Source organism: Phaseolus vulgaris, chromosome 3 (assembly GCF_051622355.1).
Source record: "Phaseolus vulgaris cultivar YP4 chromosome 3, ASM5162235v1, whole genome shotgun sequence".
Classification (NCBI taxonomy): domain Eukaryota; kingdom Viridiplantae; phylum Streptophyta; class Magnoliopsida; order Fabales; family Fabaceae; genus Phaseolus; species Phaseolus vulgaris.
In genome coordinates, this window is record NC_143500.1 from 33,654,429 (window position 1) to 33,672,031 (window position 17,603).

General features: G+C 32.4%; 2 protein-coding genes across 3 annotated transcripts; both read right to left on the bottom strand.

Annotated features, from left to right (window-relative positions):
• Positions 1-1,003: 1,003 nt before the first annotated feature.
• On the bottom strand, positions 1,004-4,428 carry EIF3K (eukaryotic translation initiation factor 3K). The gene is made up of 8 exons (XM_068607605.2): positions 4,211-4,428; positions 4,025-4,081; positions 3,888-3,938; positions 3,689-3,751; positions 2,931-2,981; positions 2,790-2,856; positions 1,915-1,997; positions 1,004-1,487 (listed from the first exon to the last, which is right to left on the bottom strand). Exons 1-8 carry the CDS (start codon positions 4,322-4,324, stop codon positions 1,284-1,286), a joined length of 690 nt encoding a protein of 229 aa, XP_068463706.1. The 5' UTR covers positions 4,325-4,428; the 3' UTR covers positions 1,004-1,283.
• A 1,210-nt stretch (positions 4,429-5,638) lies between these two features.
• TES (ATP binding microtubule motor family protein) lies at positions 5,639-12,426 on the bottom strand. 2 transcript variants are annotated; one of them, XM_068607606.2, is made up of 15 exons: positions 12,180-12,426; positions 11,423-11,679; positions 11,069-11,158; positions 10,822-10,922; positions 10,533-10,646; positions 10,347-10,428; positions 10,048-10,115; positions 9,818-9,877; positions 9,610-9,734; positions 8,863-9,058; positions 8,228-8,365; positions 7,849-7,938; positions 6,866-7,777; positions 6,236-6,543; positions 5,639-6,033 (listed from the first exon to the last, which is right to left on the bottom strand). In XM_068607606.2, the coding sequence occupies exons 2-15, from the start codon at positions 11,658-11,660 to the stop codon at positions 5,712-5,714; spliced, it is 2,844 nt and encodes a 947-aa protein (XP_068463707.1). In that variant the 5' UTR covers positions 11,661-11,679; positions 12,180-12,426; the 3' UTR covers positions 5,639-5,711. The 2 variants fall into 2 exon arrangements, with proteins under 2 accessions (XP_068463707.1, XP_090156816.1); XM_090300690.1 differs by having other exon boundaries at positions 10,758-10,922; positions 12,180-12,421.
• Between the last annotated feature and the right edge of the window lie 5,177 nt (positions 12,427-17,603).

Consider the following 17,603-nt stretch of genomic DNA (forward strand, 5'->3'; position numbering starts at 1 on the left):
AATTTCCAAAAATGCCCTTAATTCCGGAAATAAAAATCTGGAATTGAAAATAATATATTCTGGAAAAATAAATCCAAAAGTGATTATTGAGTTTTGGAAATAAAAATTCGTAAACAAAAATTAAAATTCTATTTCAAAAAAAAAATCCGAAATTGAAAAATAATACATTCTGAAAAAAAAAATCAAAAAAAGAAATTATTGTGTTTCAGAAATGAAAATTCGGAAAAAAAATAAAAAACCCATTCCAGATAAAAAAATCCGTAATATAAATTTCGTTCCAGAAAAAAAATCCAAAACATATTTCGGAAATTTTTTTAAGAACAGTTTCGTCTTTTTTGCCGGAAGCAATTGCCAAATATTCTCTCTTACTACCACACCACTGCTACCAACATTAGCTCGTTTAAAAAGCTCAATTCTGAAACATATATAAACTTGTTTCAGTTATTATTATAACTTGTTCTAAAATTTATTCCATGCATTCCAGAAATTTTGTTCTGGAAATCCCGTTTTTAAAATCCTATTCTGAAATATGTTATAAAAATCCCGTGCTAGAAATTTTAGAATCCTCACTCCAGAAATTTCAAAACTCCTATTCTAAAATTTTCGTAAAACATGTTTCAAAATATTTCTGGAAAGGGTAATCTGGAAGTGACTTTAAAGGAAAGTAAAATTATGAGGGTGTAGAAAGAAGAAGCCCAACTCACATGGGTTATTTTACATATTAAAAAATGTGAAACGTTCAAAACAACAAACATATTTTTACTCCAATAAAAAAAATATAAATTCCCAAAAACTCATTCTTATTCTTTTCATCCTATTACTTAATGACATAATTAAAATAATGAGATTAAATAAATTATGTCAATGATTGTGTATTAACCACAAACTTAACAAAAAATTTTAGTTAAGAGACAAAATAGTATAAAAACCTAATATATTTTTTTTTTTGAAGAACAAGGTTGATACGATAACGTTAGACATACCTTTACCAGTGCAAAAAATGTTCAAAAACACAATTGAAAATTTTAAAGATTAATATCTCATGAGTCCGATCTAACCAGGGAACTGCAGACGCAGTGAAGAGAACAGATAATATGCAAAATGAGTAATAAAGTATAGCAAAACAAATTAATTTTAGACAGGACGATAAAACTACAATAGCTGTCCACTAATTCTAAAATTTAAGAATCCAAGGAAAATTGTAAATAACATGTTGCACCAACTGGTCTCATACTCGCGTATATCCTTCAGGGAAGAAATTTTGCAGTCTAGCCCTAGAAAAATCAACTAAGAATAGGGAAGATGCGGGTGATGTGCTCCAATGGTACACTGTCTGCAGCATTTTTCTTCAAAGCTGGGTCATTAAATTCATTTCTAGGAAGGACAATGAGTTGACCCCTGCCTTGGCTTTTCTCAATAACCCAACCACTGTTGGCTACTTGGTGCTCAAGGAATTTGTCCAAGGATAAACCTTCCATGTTAATAGCCTATGAAAGTTTAACACAATCAATGATCATATATTTCTAAGTAATATTAGAAACTGGCTTCCTGACTGACCCGTACAGGTAAGTGTAAGTCAAGAAAACAACATTTTACAGAACCAACCGCTACTAAAAGAATCCACAATACCAGTAAATGGTCTGACTCAATTGTTTCTGACTAACAGTGAGAAAAATGCAAATAACAAGATGCCCAGAAAAACCATTTAACATTCAAAGAATAAATAGAGGCTCATAGTTGACTTCAAAAGTGTTGTATCCTTATAATATGAGTCACATTAAACACCAGTTCAACAAGCAGTTAGGGAATAAAAGCAAGGATTTTGGGCTAACGGATACTAGCTTAGCTAGGGATGAAACAATATTCCAGTATGTAATGAGACAATGCTTGAAATGGACAAAACAATAAAAATACCTCAGCAAGAACAGTTCTAGGAATGTTTTGGTAAGTCAAGGAAAGGACATGGGCTGCATGTCTCTGGATTGCCTGCTCAAATCCTGCAATCAAATTCAAATTAAGCTTCTATATAAGCATTAATTAAAGGGAAAAAACGAAGCCCTTAAACTCAATCAATGTCAATGCCACACCACTAAGCCGATCCCTAAGTAAGAATTAATGGAGGGAAAAAAGAATCCCCTAAGCTTAATCAATGCTAATGCCACACCATTAAGCCCTCGTTAAGTTTAATGGTGAGCATGGTTGGAGGGGAAGGATTGGAAATAGGATGACAGATTTAATTGGGTTTGTTTGATAGAATTAAAAGTTATGGGATTCCACCACAACTCTCCATTCTATTTCTCACATAATCATCTCTCTATCTCTGATTTATACACTATTTCTCTTCAACTAAACACCTTTAGTTTTTATTTCAGTTCTCACCTGTTTCACTCAATTTTTTATTTACGTCTACTCTATTTTTCTACTCTCTACCAAATGAACCCTGGGTGAAAATCCAGTTGTTTCCTGATAAGCCATATTATCAGCAATACAAGACAGAGAGAGTGGCAGAACATTACAAAGAATGCATTAGTTCAAAAAAGGTGAAGAGATGACAACATTCAGTAAAAATATACACTGCATAATATGTATGGCTGGTCCTGTAATATATGCTCAATTTCATGGCAGGGGGTAATGAGGCTTCCAAATGACAAGATCCAATTAAACAGATAGAGCATAACGAAATAAGTTGGCAACAAGGCTTTAGATTTCAAATCTATTGGTTAAATTATTCAAAGTTCATTAGTCATTATATCTAATTATCATTTCATAAATTAAAAATATATAACAACCTGGCACAGCTTCAACTATATGACGACTCTTCGCTGCTTCATCCCAGAACTGCCGAAATCTTCCTGTCTGAAGAGGCACATATTAATTTCTAATTTTAAATGCCTAATTAGTGCGCTCCAACAAATAAAGCCAATGGTTACCTCCAAATAATGAGACAGAACAATCAAAGTCTTGAACTGCTCCTCCATTTGCTAAGATTCATAAAACAATAACAAAAGAAAGAAATCAACTGCCATACTGTGCAAAAACAAGGAAATGCATTGATAATGATATGGTTAGGCTGAATGCTAAACTGGTATTTAAAACCAAAACAAGACAAATTTAAGGTTGAAGTAGAACTTGAACGAACCTCCTATTCTCATTTTCTCATTCAGTTCATTCATAGATTGTAACTAAACTTTCCTATAACTTTTGGATTAGCTACTATTACAAAGTGGACGTCCACTTTGTAATAGCTACCCTTGCATTGAATTTTGGGTTCATATAGCTTTAATTAAAAAGCCTGTCCGCTTTCTTTTCTGTTATTGAAGTCATACAACTAAAGAGTTGGCAATTTGAAACAAAAATAAAAGAATGATTGAGAAAGTGTTTGGCTAATCTAGATGATTGCTATCACATGACCAAGAATGATTTTTGTTGAGAAGGAATTGGCAAAATCAATATTCTAATGTTTCTTCCCTAGAATGTGTATTGTATCACCTCGAACAACTTAGCACACTTCAATCATTGTCATAACAAATCCCATAAAACATTCTACATTCAACTGAGAAAAATTCATAAAATGCAGGTGATTGATCATTAACCATAGTCACTGAATTATTCAAACATCTATTTATTTGTTAATGAAAGCAAGACAAAATACTAGAAAGGAAAGAATCGGCATTTGTGAGAATCATACCACACGTTCTGGAATTAAAAAGAGACAGAGGCTAAAATCTGGAGCAGGCATTGCCATGAGTGCCTGTTCAAAGATAAAAAGAAAAAAAAAAATCGATTAACAAACATTTGAACCCGTGACGACTTTCACAATCCAACCAATTTCTTGCAGTCAGTTTAAGAACAACAGTCACAGCCAACACGGAAACGAATAAGCATACCTTAACCAAAATGCGGGCCACAATCTGGGAACTCATTTTCTCTGGTTCAAACTGCAGCAATCGATAATGAGAATCTAAATAGCAACATATTACTAATGAATAAACCAGTTCCATTGAGATGGAAACAAGTGAAACACCTGGTAAAGGCGAAGAAGGCAGAGATTGGCCTCCAGGCTGTATGTTTGCGATGAAACCTAGTAAGAGAAATAAATTGTTATTCGGCGTTGGCTTGGACGTGAGTGGTTGGAAACCTAGGTTTTGGATTTAGGAAAAAACGGAAGAAGAAGCGAGTTGGATATAGAGAAAAGAGAGGGAGAAGGAACCTGGTCGTTGACATAGTTTTCAAGATCTGGAAGAATATCGGGATTGTATCGATTGAAGGCCACAAGCTGCTCCACTGTGTATGCTACCTTCGTTGTCTCTTTTTCTCTTCCCATCTCGAAAGCTCTGTAACGCAAACCCTACTTCTTCTTGCTACTCAACCCTTCTCCTTTTATTTAGCCTAAATGGAAAAAAACAGAGGAATCCTAATCCTAATTATAAATAAAAACTAGGAAAAATACATCAGTGTTTATTTACAATCTTTTATTACATTAAAATTATATATATATATATATATATATATATATAATTTGATTATTTTTATAAGTAATTAATTAAAAATAGAAAAATAATACAATATATAATACATAATGACTGAAATAAAAATATATTACGAAATTATTAAAAATAATTGTTAAAATAAATAACTTTTTTATTATGTAAGTGATTTTTTATTGTGTAGGTGATTTTTTTGACTGTGAATACTTATTTAAATTTAAAAAATAGTTACTTAAAAATGTAAAATTGTAAAAAAATCAAATATAAGGAATGCATTCTCTTTTTATATTATAAAAATAATAAAATTATATGTATTTGAATATAATAAAAATACAATACACATGCTCAGATGTGTTTTTGCTAGTATATAAGAAAGAGATTAAGTTTAACAAAAATAAAAGGATTAAGTTTAACAAATATATTTTTAAAAAATTTAAAATATACAGTATTTTATTTTGTTTTTGAAAAATAAATTTTAATATATGATGTAAAATCATATAAGGAGAATTTTATGCACGTGTATTTTATTTTGTATATAATTTTTTTATTGTGTTGGTATTTTTTTTATTATGAATAATTATGATTTAAAAAAGTAGTTCGTTAAAAGGATAAAATTGTGAAAAGTTGTATACACAAAAAAGAATCCTCTTTATCTCCTGATATAGAAAAAGTTTCATTGTATTTTTTTCCATGCTGTTTATGCGAATTGAAATTTTTTCCATGATGGTTCATTAAGCATTTTCTACAATTGAAATTTTAATTTTCTTAAAAAATAATTTTAAACCCATGAATTAAAGAAAATGAAACAAAAATAATTTTCTTTCAAACTCTTACTTTTATTTTTCCTTAAATTATTATAAACAAAATTTAGATGAGCAGATGTTATGAATTAATCTTTGGTGTGATGATAAGTAAAAGTAATTCATTTAGTATGTTCTTTTACCCTTAATATTAATTTGATTTACACTTTTTGTTTTTTTTAAAATATATTTATAAGTTTTAATTTCTTTAATCTCTCTTATCATTATGTTTTAATTTTCATTACTTTTAATTTCTTATTGAGAAAAAAGTTAGACTCTGAGAATTGAAGACATTAACATGGTTCCAGTAATTATTATGTAAAAGAATAATTAAAAGACACTTGTAAAATGTAGGGATAAAACTATTAATTTAGTTCTCTACTTCTCTTAACTATAGATGAAGTACAATTACAACAATTAGTGTTTAAAAGTTTAGAAGATTTGATATAAAGTTCCAGCCAGCCCATGATTTCTTATTAAAAGGGCTTGAAAAGTTTAGTTCAATCATCTCCCGGCTGTTTTCATCAGATACACTGAAATCAATGAGCTTTGCTACAATTTCAGCACTTTCTTGCACATGTTGCATGTTATAAGGGTCAGTCCACAATTTATTCACAAGTTGCAGTCTCCTTTGTTTTCCAACTGGAGGAACTTCCCATTTTGTATAAAGTACTTCTCTCTCTTCTGCTGTAAGTTTGTTCACCTTCTTGGCTAGATATTCCCTTTCTTGCCTCAGAGCTCGGATGCTGCAGCATTTCATGATCACAATGCAATAGCAAAAGATTAATACCATTCTCTGATCATAATACAAACAAAAGCTATAGGCCATGCACTAATAATTTCATCTACTACTACTTTTTTTTCTTCTGAAATAAACCTTCTGCGAATACACGTGATATAAAAAAAGACAACATAAATTAACCTTTTTTCATTTAGGGGATGGATTACCTTGCAGAAACAGAGCTTGCAGGCTCATCACCTAGAAGTGCAGGACTAGCATTCCCAAGCTCTGCTAGATGCTGTTCCAACCAGGTCAATCTTCTAAGTTCAACTTCCATATATATCTGATCAGAAGGATCCCCGCCTAACAAAAGAAAAAACTGTGTCCGATGCACTAGAGAAATGTGGCATAAATGCCACAACATGATAATTTGCTTTCTCTGTTGTTCAAACAGTATATGCCATGGTAATGGAGATCGATCAGGAGTGTCATCATGTCCTACATTCAATGACTTGTTTGCTTCAAGCTCCAAGACCTAAATCCGTGCAGGGATGAAATAAAGTTTATAACTATCAGAGGATATTATAATTAATGAATTACTATATTAAACTTAAATCCATATATAAGTTTTAAGTACTGACAAGTGCAAGAATGAGACAGTTTTTAAAAACATTTAATATAAGCGTGACAAAACAAAATGTTATTGTATAATAAAAGAGTCCTTTTTTTATTTTATATTCTTTTTAGAATTACATTTTTTAGGATTTAATTATTGAAAATTTAAGCGCAAATATTAATATTTAGAGTATTCTTTTTCAAGTCCAAATATAGAGTATATGGAAATAAACTAATCTTACCTGGCAAACCAGAAGTTGCTTCTGGTAATGCAGTTTTGCGACTAGCTCTTTTAACTCGGTAACATAAACTCGGAAGCTCCGAATGTTCTCCTCCGCAGCATTCTTGAACATTTTTTGAATCTTCTTTACGTTGACTGATTTTGATTGTCGTGTGGCCGGGCTTCCTTCCCGTGATAAAATAGAATCACAACTTTCATCATGCTTTCGCGGAGTATCTTTATTTAACTTAGCAAAAGTATCACTGCCAGTGACGCCAATGTTGTTTTCCGGTGCCATGTTCTCAATTTCATGTTCCATAGTTTTACGCGACGCGGAGAGAGGCGAGCAAGGAGCACGTATTATATGTTGCATGTGGGGACTGTTGCTTAAGGAGAATGGAAGAATTTTCTTCCTTTTCAGCGGGGTCTTGTTCTCTGGAGTCTCCTCTGAACTAAAAGCAGAAACAAGCTTGTCTATAGATTTTTGAACATTCTCCAATTTCCTTTCTAAAGATGCAATGGTGTTCCCTTGATTTTTCAACTGAGTGATCTTTTCCATTAGGTCGGCCTTATCTGCAGCCACAATTTCTTCTGGAGTAGAGCTGGCAGCTACCAAGTCTTTTATTTCAGATAATACTTTCGACATGGTTTCAGCAGTTTCTTTATCCCCAAGTTTGTGAGTTGCAAAGTCCTTGTGCAGAACTTCAAGGGCTCGATTTGCATCCTCACAGAGCTGCAGCTGCCTATTCTCAAGCTTTCGAATCTCACCGACCAGTAAGGATGGATCAGGAGAAGCCAATAAACTCTTCAGCATCGCCTGCCTGCCTACTGCCTCTCTTCTTTTTGGTGTACATTTACCATTAGCTGATTCTTTCTCTTCAGGAAAAGAAAGACATCTGGCAACTTGACTAGAGGGTCCATAGTCGTTTGATCCCTGAAAAATTATATAATTTGTTTCAGAAAATATATCAGGGTTACACTAATGTGATATGACTATTAGAATACCTTTGGAACTTTATTCGCTCTTCTTTCCAGATCAAGTTGAGCTTGTACAAGGTCTCTCTGTTGCCTCAGGTTTTCCATATCCCTCTCCATCTGCAAATTCGTTTTTATCAATTCAATTCATCCTAAAGAGTTTCTCTTTTGCACAAAAACTCAAGAAAAGTCACTTTTTTGTTAAGAATTTTTAATAGCTTGGTCTTTCACAAGTTCATGCAACGAGAAAAGCAGCCAACTGAAAACCAGTTATGGAATGGGAAAGCTAAACGCTTTGAATGGATCCCGAATATGAATACTTTAAGTGTTGAAATGTACAGACATATAGAAATTATGGACTACATGTTTATTAACAAAAGAAGTTTAGACCAAATAGAGAAGTTTGCACCTGCTGAATTTTGAACTCCTTTTCAACTAGCAATGACCTTAGACATGAATTTGAAGAAAGGTCAGGGCTTCGTAACTCCCCTTCAAGCCTGGCAATTTCCTTTTGCAATTGTCTAACTAGTGTCTTATCTGAAACAACCTGTTAAAAATTATCACCATTTGTCTTAGTATGATACTTTTTTTTCTCTTGGAAAGAATGAAAGCATCTAATCGATGGGTTGGCCACTTGAAATAATATTTTTTTTAATATCACGCAGTGAGCGCATAAGAAAATAAGACCTTTAGAATTGCCACTAGAAATAAAAGACAATGTTCTTTTTACGAAAAATGTGCATACATAACATTTTTTTCAATAATTTAAAATAATTCTATCAAATAAATACCCTTTTGCTGCTAGTACATTTGTGGTTGGATACTCTCTATGAACTAACTACCAGAAGCCTACGAGAGCAATCATTCAAAATTACACTTGTCAATAAGATTGAAAGATGTCAAACTTCTGCAAGCTTCAGTTTAGAAACGAATTTTTAGGAAATTTATTTTTATGTAGTAATAATATAAGAACACGAGTAAAAGATATTTTCATACTAATCTTCTGTCCAATCAAACAAGTCATATTTAGACATTTAATCATACCATATTCACTCGGGCAGTATTAATGACTTCCTTTGCACTGTTAGCAAATGTTAGTGTATTTCTTGTTTGCTCCACATGACTTAAGGAAGGACTTATGGTACATATAATAGCTGTTCGAGCATTCCCTCCTAATGAAGACTGCAAAATTCGTGTCAATTTTGAGTCTCGATACGGTATGTGACCACGTTTTCCGCCACTGCAAAGCAAAGAAAACTTCAAAAAGCTGAATCAGACTTTGTGTATCAGACTTCTGTTTTTATTAATGCCAATTTCAATTTACACAGTTAACAATCTATAGTCATTGAATGAAAAAACGATTACGAGAAAAACTGGGTTCCTAAAGTGGACTACTGATATAGTTACGGAACCCAGTTTCTAGATGAAAGCAATCTTATTTCTTATAACTGGGGCGACTGTTTCAAAGACGAATCTCTGACTTTAATATCGCAAGAAACCAATTTTGCCGTGACATTTGGATAAACTAAAAACTCAAAACATAAATCTTGTCTTGAGTTTTTTTTTAAAATTAAATAGTTATTGTGGAGCTCTTAAACACATTCTTACTTATAAAAAATGTTTTTTTCTTTAAGAAACAAACAAATAAGTCTTTTAGGATTTCTTTCTCTGCAGCTTAATTATCCTCCTGGCTGCTAAAACTTTTACGTGTAATCATGACTCTTTAGTAGAAGAACAATGGCAAAGTAGCCACATGCATTTGGATATTTAAAAAATCTACGGTTGCTGGACCTTAGCTTCCTGATGACTGATGCAAGTGTCAACAAACTTCTGTTGATATGGCTCCCTTCCTTCATTCTTGCTCCACATGTATTTGTTTGAGAGACGCGTTCACTTCCAGCAAGATCCACAAAATTCTGAGGTTATAATAATCACTCATCAGTATGACTAGCCTGTTATCAAGAGTATCATCATGCCAAACTATGAAGACAAAACATACCAAACTGGCTATGTAAGACTTTACGTGACCTGAACTTTCACGAAGGCTGCTCTCTACAGTCTGAAATATTCATACAAAAATAGTGATTACAGAGCAGTAAGCAAAAATAAAGTAACCATATAAAAGAAATCAAAAAATTAACCAAGCTGAATTACTGAAATCAGCATGCATTATCATCTTAAAAGATAATGATGAATGAATACTTATATTTTTTCCTCAACTGAGCTTACCAGCCTGATTATTTGATGTGATCTTGAACTTTTATCATTTAAAGCAGTTTCCCCCACTTGCCTTTGCGCTGTAGACAAAACATTTACATGAACAATAGTACTATGCCGATAACCTAAGTGTAAAATGCTCACAACTTCTATATTTTACAACTCTGATACATGGATTCTATACAAAGAGAACATCGGCAATAGTAAGATAGAAAAGTATTAGTCAAATAACATGGTGATACTGTATATGTCTCGAGAAACCTATATATGTCTCACCTCGCAAGACAAACCACGCCGAATTTCTAAATTACCTTCACAGATGCCAATTAAATGCCTTAGATGCTGACCATCCTTAGCTACTTCTTCATTCAACTTTTCCACAATAGTCCCTTTCTATACCCAAAGAAAAAATACACCTCAGGATTTGCTACAAATCAACAAAAATCTAAAGCACTCGTTGACAAATTTCAGTCTGGGGATTTATATCTGAACTATACCTCAGGATCATCCAAGAGTCGAAGAGGACCAGATTCACGTTTTAGAAGGTCTATGACAGTCTCATTATAGATTTCCAAGGCAGAGATTCTCAAGATAAAATCCCTTTCTGGTGTCTGCGGAAATCAAAACGGAAAAAACGTTCATAATTACAATCAGTAACCATTAAAATCCCGCAATTCGACTAAAAGGATTCAAATCATGATTGATCTTTTTCTACTCTCTACCTTATACTCCGTGGAAGATTATTGACATAGTTTGGTAGGTATCAACAGTTAACTAGTAACTCACATTCTTAATGTACTCGTAGATGTCCTTAATAGCACTTTCAGTGACGCCTCTCATCGTGAATGTCTTACCGCTGCTAGTCTGCCCATACGCAAAAATTGTGGCTGCGGGAATAGAGGAAATTGCTGAACGGATGCAAACAGCCCTTAATCTGGTATATATATACATACATATATATATGTATGCAGAGAGAGAGAGAGAGAGAGAGAGAAAGAAGTTCTAATATAAGCATTAGCTAAGAATAAATTACCATTGATTCCAGAAAGTGCTGATAAAGCAACATCTTTAGCTCCTTCTTCATAAACACTCTGAGTCGAGCACGCAGGTGCAAAAACTTTATCTGTGACATAACGCATAATAAATAAGATAAATATATTGTATAAAAGGAAATAGAAACTTAACAAATACAAGTTCAATCGACCAAAAACATTAAAACAATAAATGCGCTAGAGAGTCGTTTAAATTTACTAGAGTAAACCAGATTTATTTTCATTACTTTTTATACAGAATTTAAGTTCATTAAATCCCATTTAGGAAGATGTCAGTTAATGAAAAGAAATTCAAACATCTATTCCTTTTGAAAAAAAAATGTTTAACCCGGTACCGAAGGTGTATGGTGTTGCAGGCCTCTCTTGGTTTGGATTCTTGAACACGAGAGTGTGCTCATCCAAACAGTCCCAAGCAATAAGATCATACATCGCTTGTTCCTTTCTACTGAGTGGCCTCATCCGAACCGTGACTCGGATTTTCTCCTCCCGAACTTTGGGACCACCAGGGGTGCCTGACGGAATCCTCTGCATCTTAGACAGCGGCGTTGCCACCGCCGCCGGCGTTCCCGTCATCGTACTCCGCCGTTAATTTCTGCAGATCAATCATCCATCAGCAAGAGCATTTTACAACGCTTCATTTCTAAGAGAAACAACTGAGACAAAAAAGCATTATAAATAATAACTATGCCATATTCTTCCGAAATCGTTTAGCCTCTTTGCAGCTCACTGTGTTGGATGAGAAGGATAGTAATAACAGTAATAGAAATAGAAAGAAAACCGGATATTTAAGTTTCGTAGAAGTAGAAATTAAAAATCTGATTTAAAATTTCAAAATAAGCTACTATGCAAAGAACGAGAGAAGACTCAGCTAAAACCTAGTATGCTATGAAGCTTCTAATATCGCCGAATCGAGTAACAAGAACACATCCGAAAAAACAAAAGTATATTCCCACAACTTCACAAGGGCGATTTGACATTTCTGCTTCATAAGATATGTTACTAAAGCTTTTTCTTGATCTTTACACTGCACATTCAAGGCATGTTTCTCAAGAAAAGAAAATGATTCTTTGAGAAATAAAATAGGAGAAGAACCTGCAAGTGAAGAAGGAGTACACGGTGGCCGGAAATGGCGAACTCGGCGGCGGAAATAGTGAACGACGTAGTTTGAAGTTCCGAAGTCAAACTCTGGAATCTCTTGAGATTTACTGTTGGAAAAAGAAAAAACGCTCTGAAATGCAATGTTCCAGAGATAGTATGAGGTATAGTAACGGCTACTTCTATGGTGGCCCTTCCGTTCAGAGCGCGCATCGGCACGGGAAATAATAAAAACGGACGTTTTAAATTTTGGTCCCACATTCTCCACTTTCACGGGCCTTCACCATGGGCTTCACGGCGTGGGCTTTGTTGGGCTTCTTGGGCCTCTCTCAGTTCTTTCGTATTTTCTTCATTAAGCACCATTTTGTTACACAGTGTTACGTTGAAATAGTGGGAAATTAGAATCGTGATATAATTGATAATGGGACTTCTCTTAATTATATATGTTTTTTATATGCTTCATTTAAAATTATATCCTTATTAAGAGCCTTGTTACAAAAATTATTTTAATCTCAATTGAAAAATGTGTGGCGTCACATGTCTCGTCGTTTGTCACGCCTATTCGTGGCACTAGGGTTTATTTATTTATTTTTATATCAATGTCTTTTTCATGATTTTAAGAATTTTGTCTACGATAATCGTGGAAATAAATAAATAAATAATCTCCGTTGAATCTATATACATTGTTGAAAAAGAGCATTTATGTAACTCTTTTTTGGTAAAGATGACCTAGTGCACTCGTGATCATAGTGGTAACTCTTGTACAATTCCATATCCAGATGTTTTTGTCTCTCATGTTCCAATAATTATTGAAATCTATTAATTAATAACGAGAATATCACTTTTAAGTTAAATAAATACGCAGGTTTTTTTTTCACACAAAAGTGATTCCATATTAATTAACGTGATTGTACTGAGTGTTCATCATTGCCCTGATTCCGATATGATTCGGTTTGAGAAATTCTACTTTTTCTTTTTCAACTTTCCAATTCATAATTAACTTTGGGGAAGTAGAAAGAAACCAATGGCTACAAGTCCTATCTTTTGGGCCGACACTTTTTAACGAAAAATAAATAAAAAACACAACATTGTTCCAAGCCAAGTTGGTTGTACTCAATATTCCCCAATACTATTTATTTGTGTTTAAGGGTGTAAACCAAGCATTTTATTATTATATTTTACTAATTTTCTCTTTTATATGTTTTACCCATTTTTTTAATCTCCTTTCATTTTTTATTACATTTGTTATTTTTTCTTTATTTTTTGATAATTTATTTCTCTTTTGTTTTTCAATATGTGTAACATAGGAATATATATATATATATAATAAAAATATTATATTATCATTTAATTGTTTCTTAAAATCTATACATAGAATAACTGGATAGTTATTTTTTTTATCTATTATCACGATTTTTTCTGAGTTTTTTTTAATATAATTACACTGAAACCCTCTTAGTTGACTAGGATAGAAGAAATTTCACTCAATCAAATTTGTGAATGGATAGATCTAAGCCAATTTATTTTTAATAGATTTTTTTGGAATGTTTTATGTTTTATGAGAAATTTTCTAATTGGATTATATTCACGGAGTAATGCTTTCTAAAATTCTAATGTAAAGAAGAGTTAAGGTTTGAGTCACTATTTTCTATTCGAGGAAAGGAACTAATAAAAATCCATGTTATGGAAGTTAACATTCAAAGATAATAACTAGGATGTATGGTATGCCATTGTCGTAATAATTGTAATTTACTACAACTTTTAATCTGAAATAACAACACACCACAACATTACATCACATAGTTTCAACAAAAACATACATTCATTGAAATATAAAATACACTAAACACTTAAACATGAAACTCCATCAAGCATCAAAGTCAATCTTCATCCTTCTTAAGATCCAAGTCATCTTCAGAAACAAAATCAACAACTTACTTCAACTCACCTCGACAACCATCACAACCTAGTTTCCAAGTATTTCATTACAATTTCAAGACTCATGAAGTATCCCATTTATTATTTTTCATCAAATTAATTATAAAATGAAAAATTTAGCTTAAAGAAAACGAATTGATTGAATTTCAAGAGGAACTAAAATGAAAAAAATAGACTAGATTATGGATATTTCCTACTTCAACCAACATTGCACTAGTGAGAGAATTATATTGTAATGTAATCCAAACAAAGACTCAACCCCCATCTTCTTGTTAGAGGAAATCAAAGTTTGATATCAAAAGAATTAATAGGGTTTTGGTACTTGATTTAACTCGCACAAACTCGTTATGCTAGAAGCACTCAAGAGTAACTCGCCCAAGCGAGCCCAATCTCGCCCATGCGAGCCCAATCACACTTAGACGAGCATTCACTTAGTTCAAGCCCAACTAGGTTAAATATGAGACGTGATGAATAATCTTAGACATCAATTGGGAGAATAGAAGGTGATAGAAAACTCTAGAGGAGGTAGCCGTCAAGGAGAAACTTCATGGATCTTCTTTTCTTGCTTTTCATGCTTGTAATGACCAACATGAGTGACTAATTATACCCTTTGGGATTGAGAGTAATCTGTTCAAACTCTTATGTATTGAGTTGATATTTAAATATAATATTATGTTCTTGATTGATGATTGATATTGTCATTTTATTCTTAACGTTTGTTTTGTCATGATTTTGATCTTTAGATTTGACTGAAAAATATTATAAGCATATGACGTAAATGGCAATGCTTAACATATTTGAATGCTAGGAATAAATTTGAAATGTTAATTGCTATCAACATTTGCTCGTAACGATAAGGAGTTTTTATAAATATGCAGGAATCAATATTTAGGAGACTATCTTAATAATCTTATATGCAAGGAATCAATATAAATGAATTTTATATGAGCATTAATATGAATCAAAGATATACAATATTATCATGCTTTTCAAAATACAAAAGAGTGAGAAGGATGAACCCCAATCCCAATTTTTCTAATTGAATCAACAACTTTTTATTTTGCTTTATTTACATTCTTGCAATCATATACAACAAACTTCCAACAAACTCTATTATATTGTTTTCTATTTAGTGAATCTTATACTTGAGAATTCAAATGTTCCTTGTGGGTTCGATATCTATCCTTAGGGACAAATTATTACTTCTGAAACGATACACTAACCGTAAAATAGTCATTAATACTATATGCAAGTCAGATGATGGATTTGTTTATACTCAAAAGAGGACAATTTATCACCTTAGGCGCAATTTTTGCATATAATTACCTAAGAAACATGAACTTGTTATTTGATATTTGATTTTTTTCACATTATGAGTAAATAACGAAAAAATATTTTATTTTAGAAAAGAACTTTATAAGAAATAAAATTGATCGACAACAAACAATAAAGTGATTAAAATCATAAACAAATGCAATGCAATGTCAAAATCATATTTATATACCCATATTAAATATGAAAATAAATACATATACCATATTGTTATTATTAAAGGATATGGATACAAGGCTTTAAGAAAGAAGCTAATATCAATTTTTATATTTTCTAATTTTTAGTTGTTTCTCTGTATACAGGTGTATAACCTTTATTTTGTCTTTCTTGATTCTAGTCTTTATTGATTGACTCTTTCTTTTCCATACTCTCTCTTTAGCTAGACCTATAATGGATGTATTATTAGTATATATTTAGACCACCTACTTTGATTTCAATAGAAAAATAGAAGAAATATTCTTTCTCATATTCTTTGTCTTCCTTTTTCTCTTTTGTTCATTGATAAGTGTCAGATTTCAGTAATATTTCATACTAAAATACAATCACTTATGGATGTTAATTGATAAAATAAACATAAAATAACTCATAATTTATGAATTTATACATTTTTACATATTTTTTGATTTAGATTTGAATAAGAATGATTTATTCCCAAATTTATGTTAATTTCATAATTCTAGGAAAAAATGGGGATGATTGGGCAAAAGTAGAATATACAAAGCTAAAAAAGGAAAGTTGGAATGCACCAACTCACCAAAGCTCGTCCAAACTCGCCTAAGCCAGATGCCCTAGAGGATCTCGCCTAAGCAAGCCCTATCTCGCCCAGGCGAGATCACTTCAGTGACGTTGGGCCCATTTTCGTGCAACTCGCCTAGGTGAGCCCAATAACGCCCAAGCGAGAAGTCACTTAGCCCAAGCCAATTAGGTTAAATAGGAGGCTTGAGGCATCACCCTAGACACACATGATTGAGAGGAAAACAACACTGAGTGAATTGTAATCCAACTAGGAGAATAAGAGGTGTTAGAAACTTGATAAGTGCCAAATTTCAGTAATATTTCATATTAAAATATATGCACTTATGAGTATTAATTTCTAAAATAAGTATAAAATAACCCTAATTTATGAATTTATATCATTTTACATATTTTGCGATTTGTAATTGAATAGGAATGATTTATTCCTAAATTTTGTGTTAATTTCAGGATTATAAGATTCTACGGGAGAATGGAGATAATTGGGCAAAAGGAAAATATCCAAAGCTAAAAAGAGAAAGTTGGAATGTTCCAACACTCACCAAAATTGCCCAAACGTGCCATAAAGTCATCTTACCACTAGGGAAGCTCGCTTAAGCGAGATATCACCATTGAAGTTGGGTTGGACGACGTTTTGCTCGCTCAAACGAGCTCAATCTTGCTTGAGCGAGAATCCACTTAAGCCCATGAAAATTAGGTTAAATAGGGGGTTTGAGGCACAACCCTAGTGTGCAAGATTGAGAGCAAAACACCATTGAGTGACTTGTAACCCAATTGGGAGAATATGAGGTGTGAGAAACATTAGAGGAGGCAGTCGTAAAGGAGAGACATCCTGGATCTTCTTTTCATGCTTTCCCTGTGTGTAATATTCGTCATGTGTGGCCAATTCTATCCTTTGGGATTAGGAGTAATTTGTTCAAATTCTTATGTATTGAGGTGATGTCTAAACATAATGTTTTGTTCTTGATTGATGATTGGTATTGTCATTTTGTTTGTAATGTTTGGTTTACCATGATCTCAAAATTTAGATTTGACCGGAAAATACTTATATGTTTTTGACCCAAATGATAATGCTTAACATGTTTGAATGCTAGGAATAGATTTGAAATGTTAATTGCTATCAACGTCTTATCTTAATGATAAGAAGTTTTTATAAATATGCGAGGAATCAATATTTAGGTAGCATCTTAATAATTTTATATGCAATGAATCAATATAAATGATTTTTATACGGGCATCAATATCAATCAAAGGACATAATATTGTCATGCTAATCGAAATACAAAAGAGTGATAAAGATGAACCTCAATCCCTATTTTTCCAATTGAAACAACAAACTCTTTGACTTGTTTTCTTATTAATCATTACAATCTTAACAACTCCAACAAACTTTATTAT

Bases quoted from the DNA above. Each gene is read 5' to 3' on its own strand.
- EIF3K (XM_068607605.2), bottom strand. From the start codon at position 4,324: ATGGGAAGAGAAAAAGAGACAACGAAGGTAGCATACACAGTGGAGCAG. The intron at 3,752-3,887 runs GTATGCTTATTC...ATCTTTGAACAG, and splicing joins TGGCCCGCATTTTGGTTAAG to GCACTCATGGCAATGCCTGC. The intron at 2,982-3,688 runs GTATGATTCTCA...TATGAATCTTAG, and splicing joins TTTTAATTCCAGAACGTGTG to CAAATGGAGGAGCAGTTCAA.
- TES (XM_068607606.2), bottom strand. From the start codon at position 11,660: ATGACGGGAACGCCGGCGGCGGTGGCAACGCCGCTGTCTAAGATGCAG. The intron at 10,647-10,821 runs GTGAGTTACTAG...TGATTTCCGCAG, and splicing joins TCTACGAGTACATTAAGAAT to ACACCAGAAAGGGATTTTAT. The intron at 7,778-7,848 runs GTATTCTAATAG...ATAATTTTTCAG, and splicing joins GAGCGAATAAAGTTCCAAAG to GGATCAAACGACTATGGACC.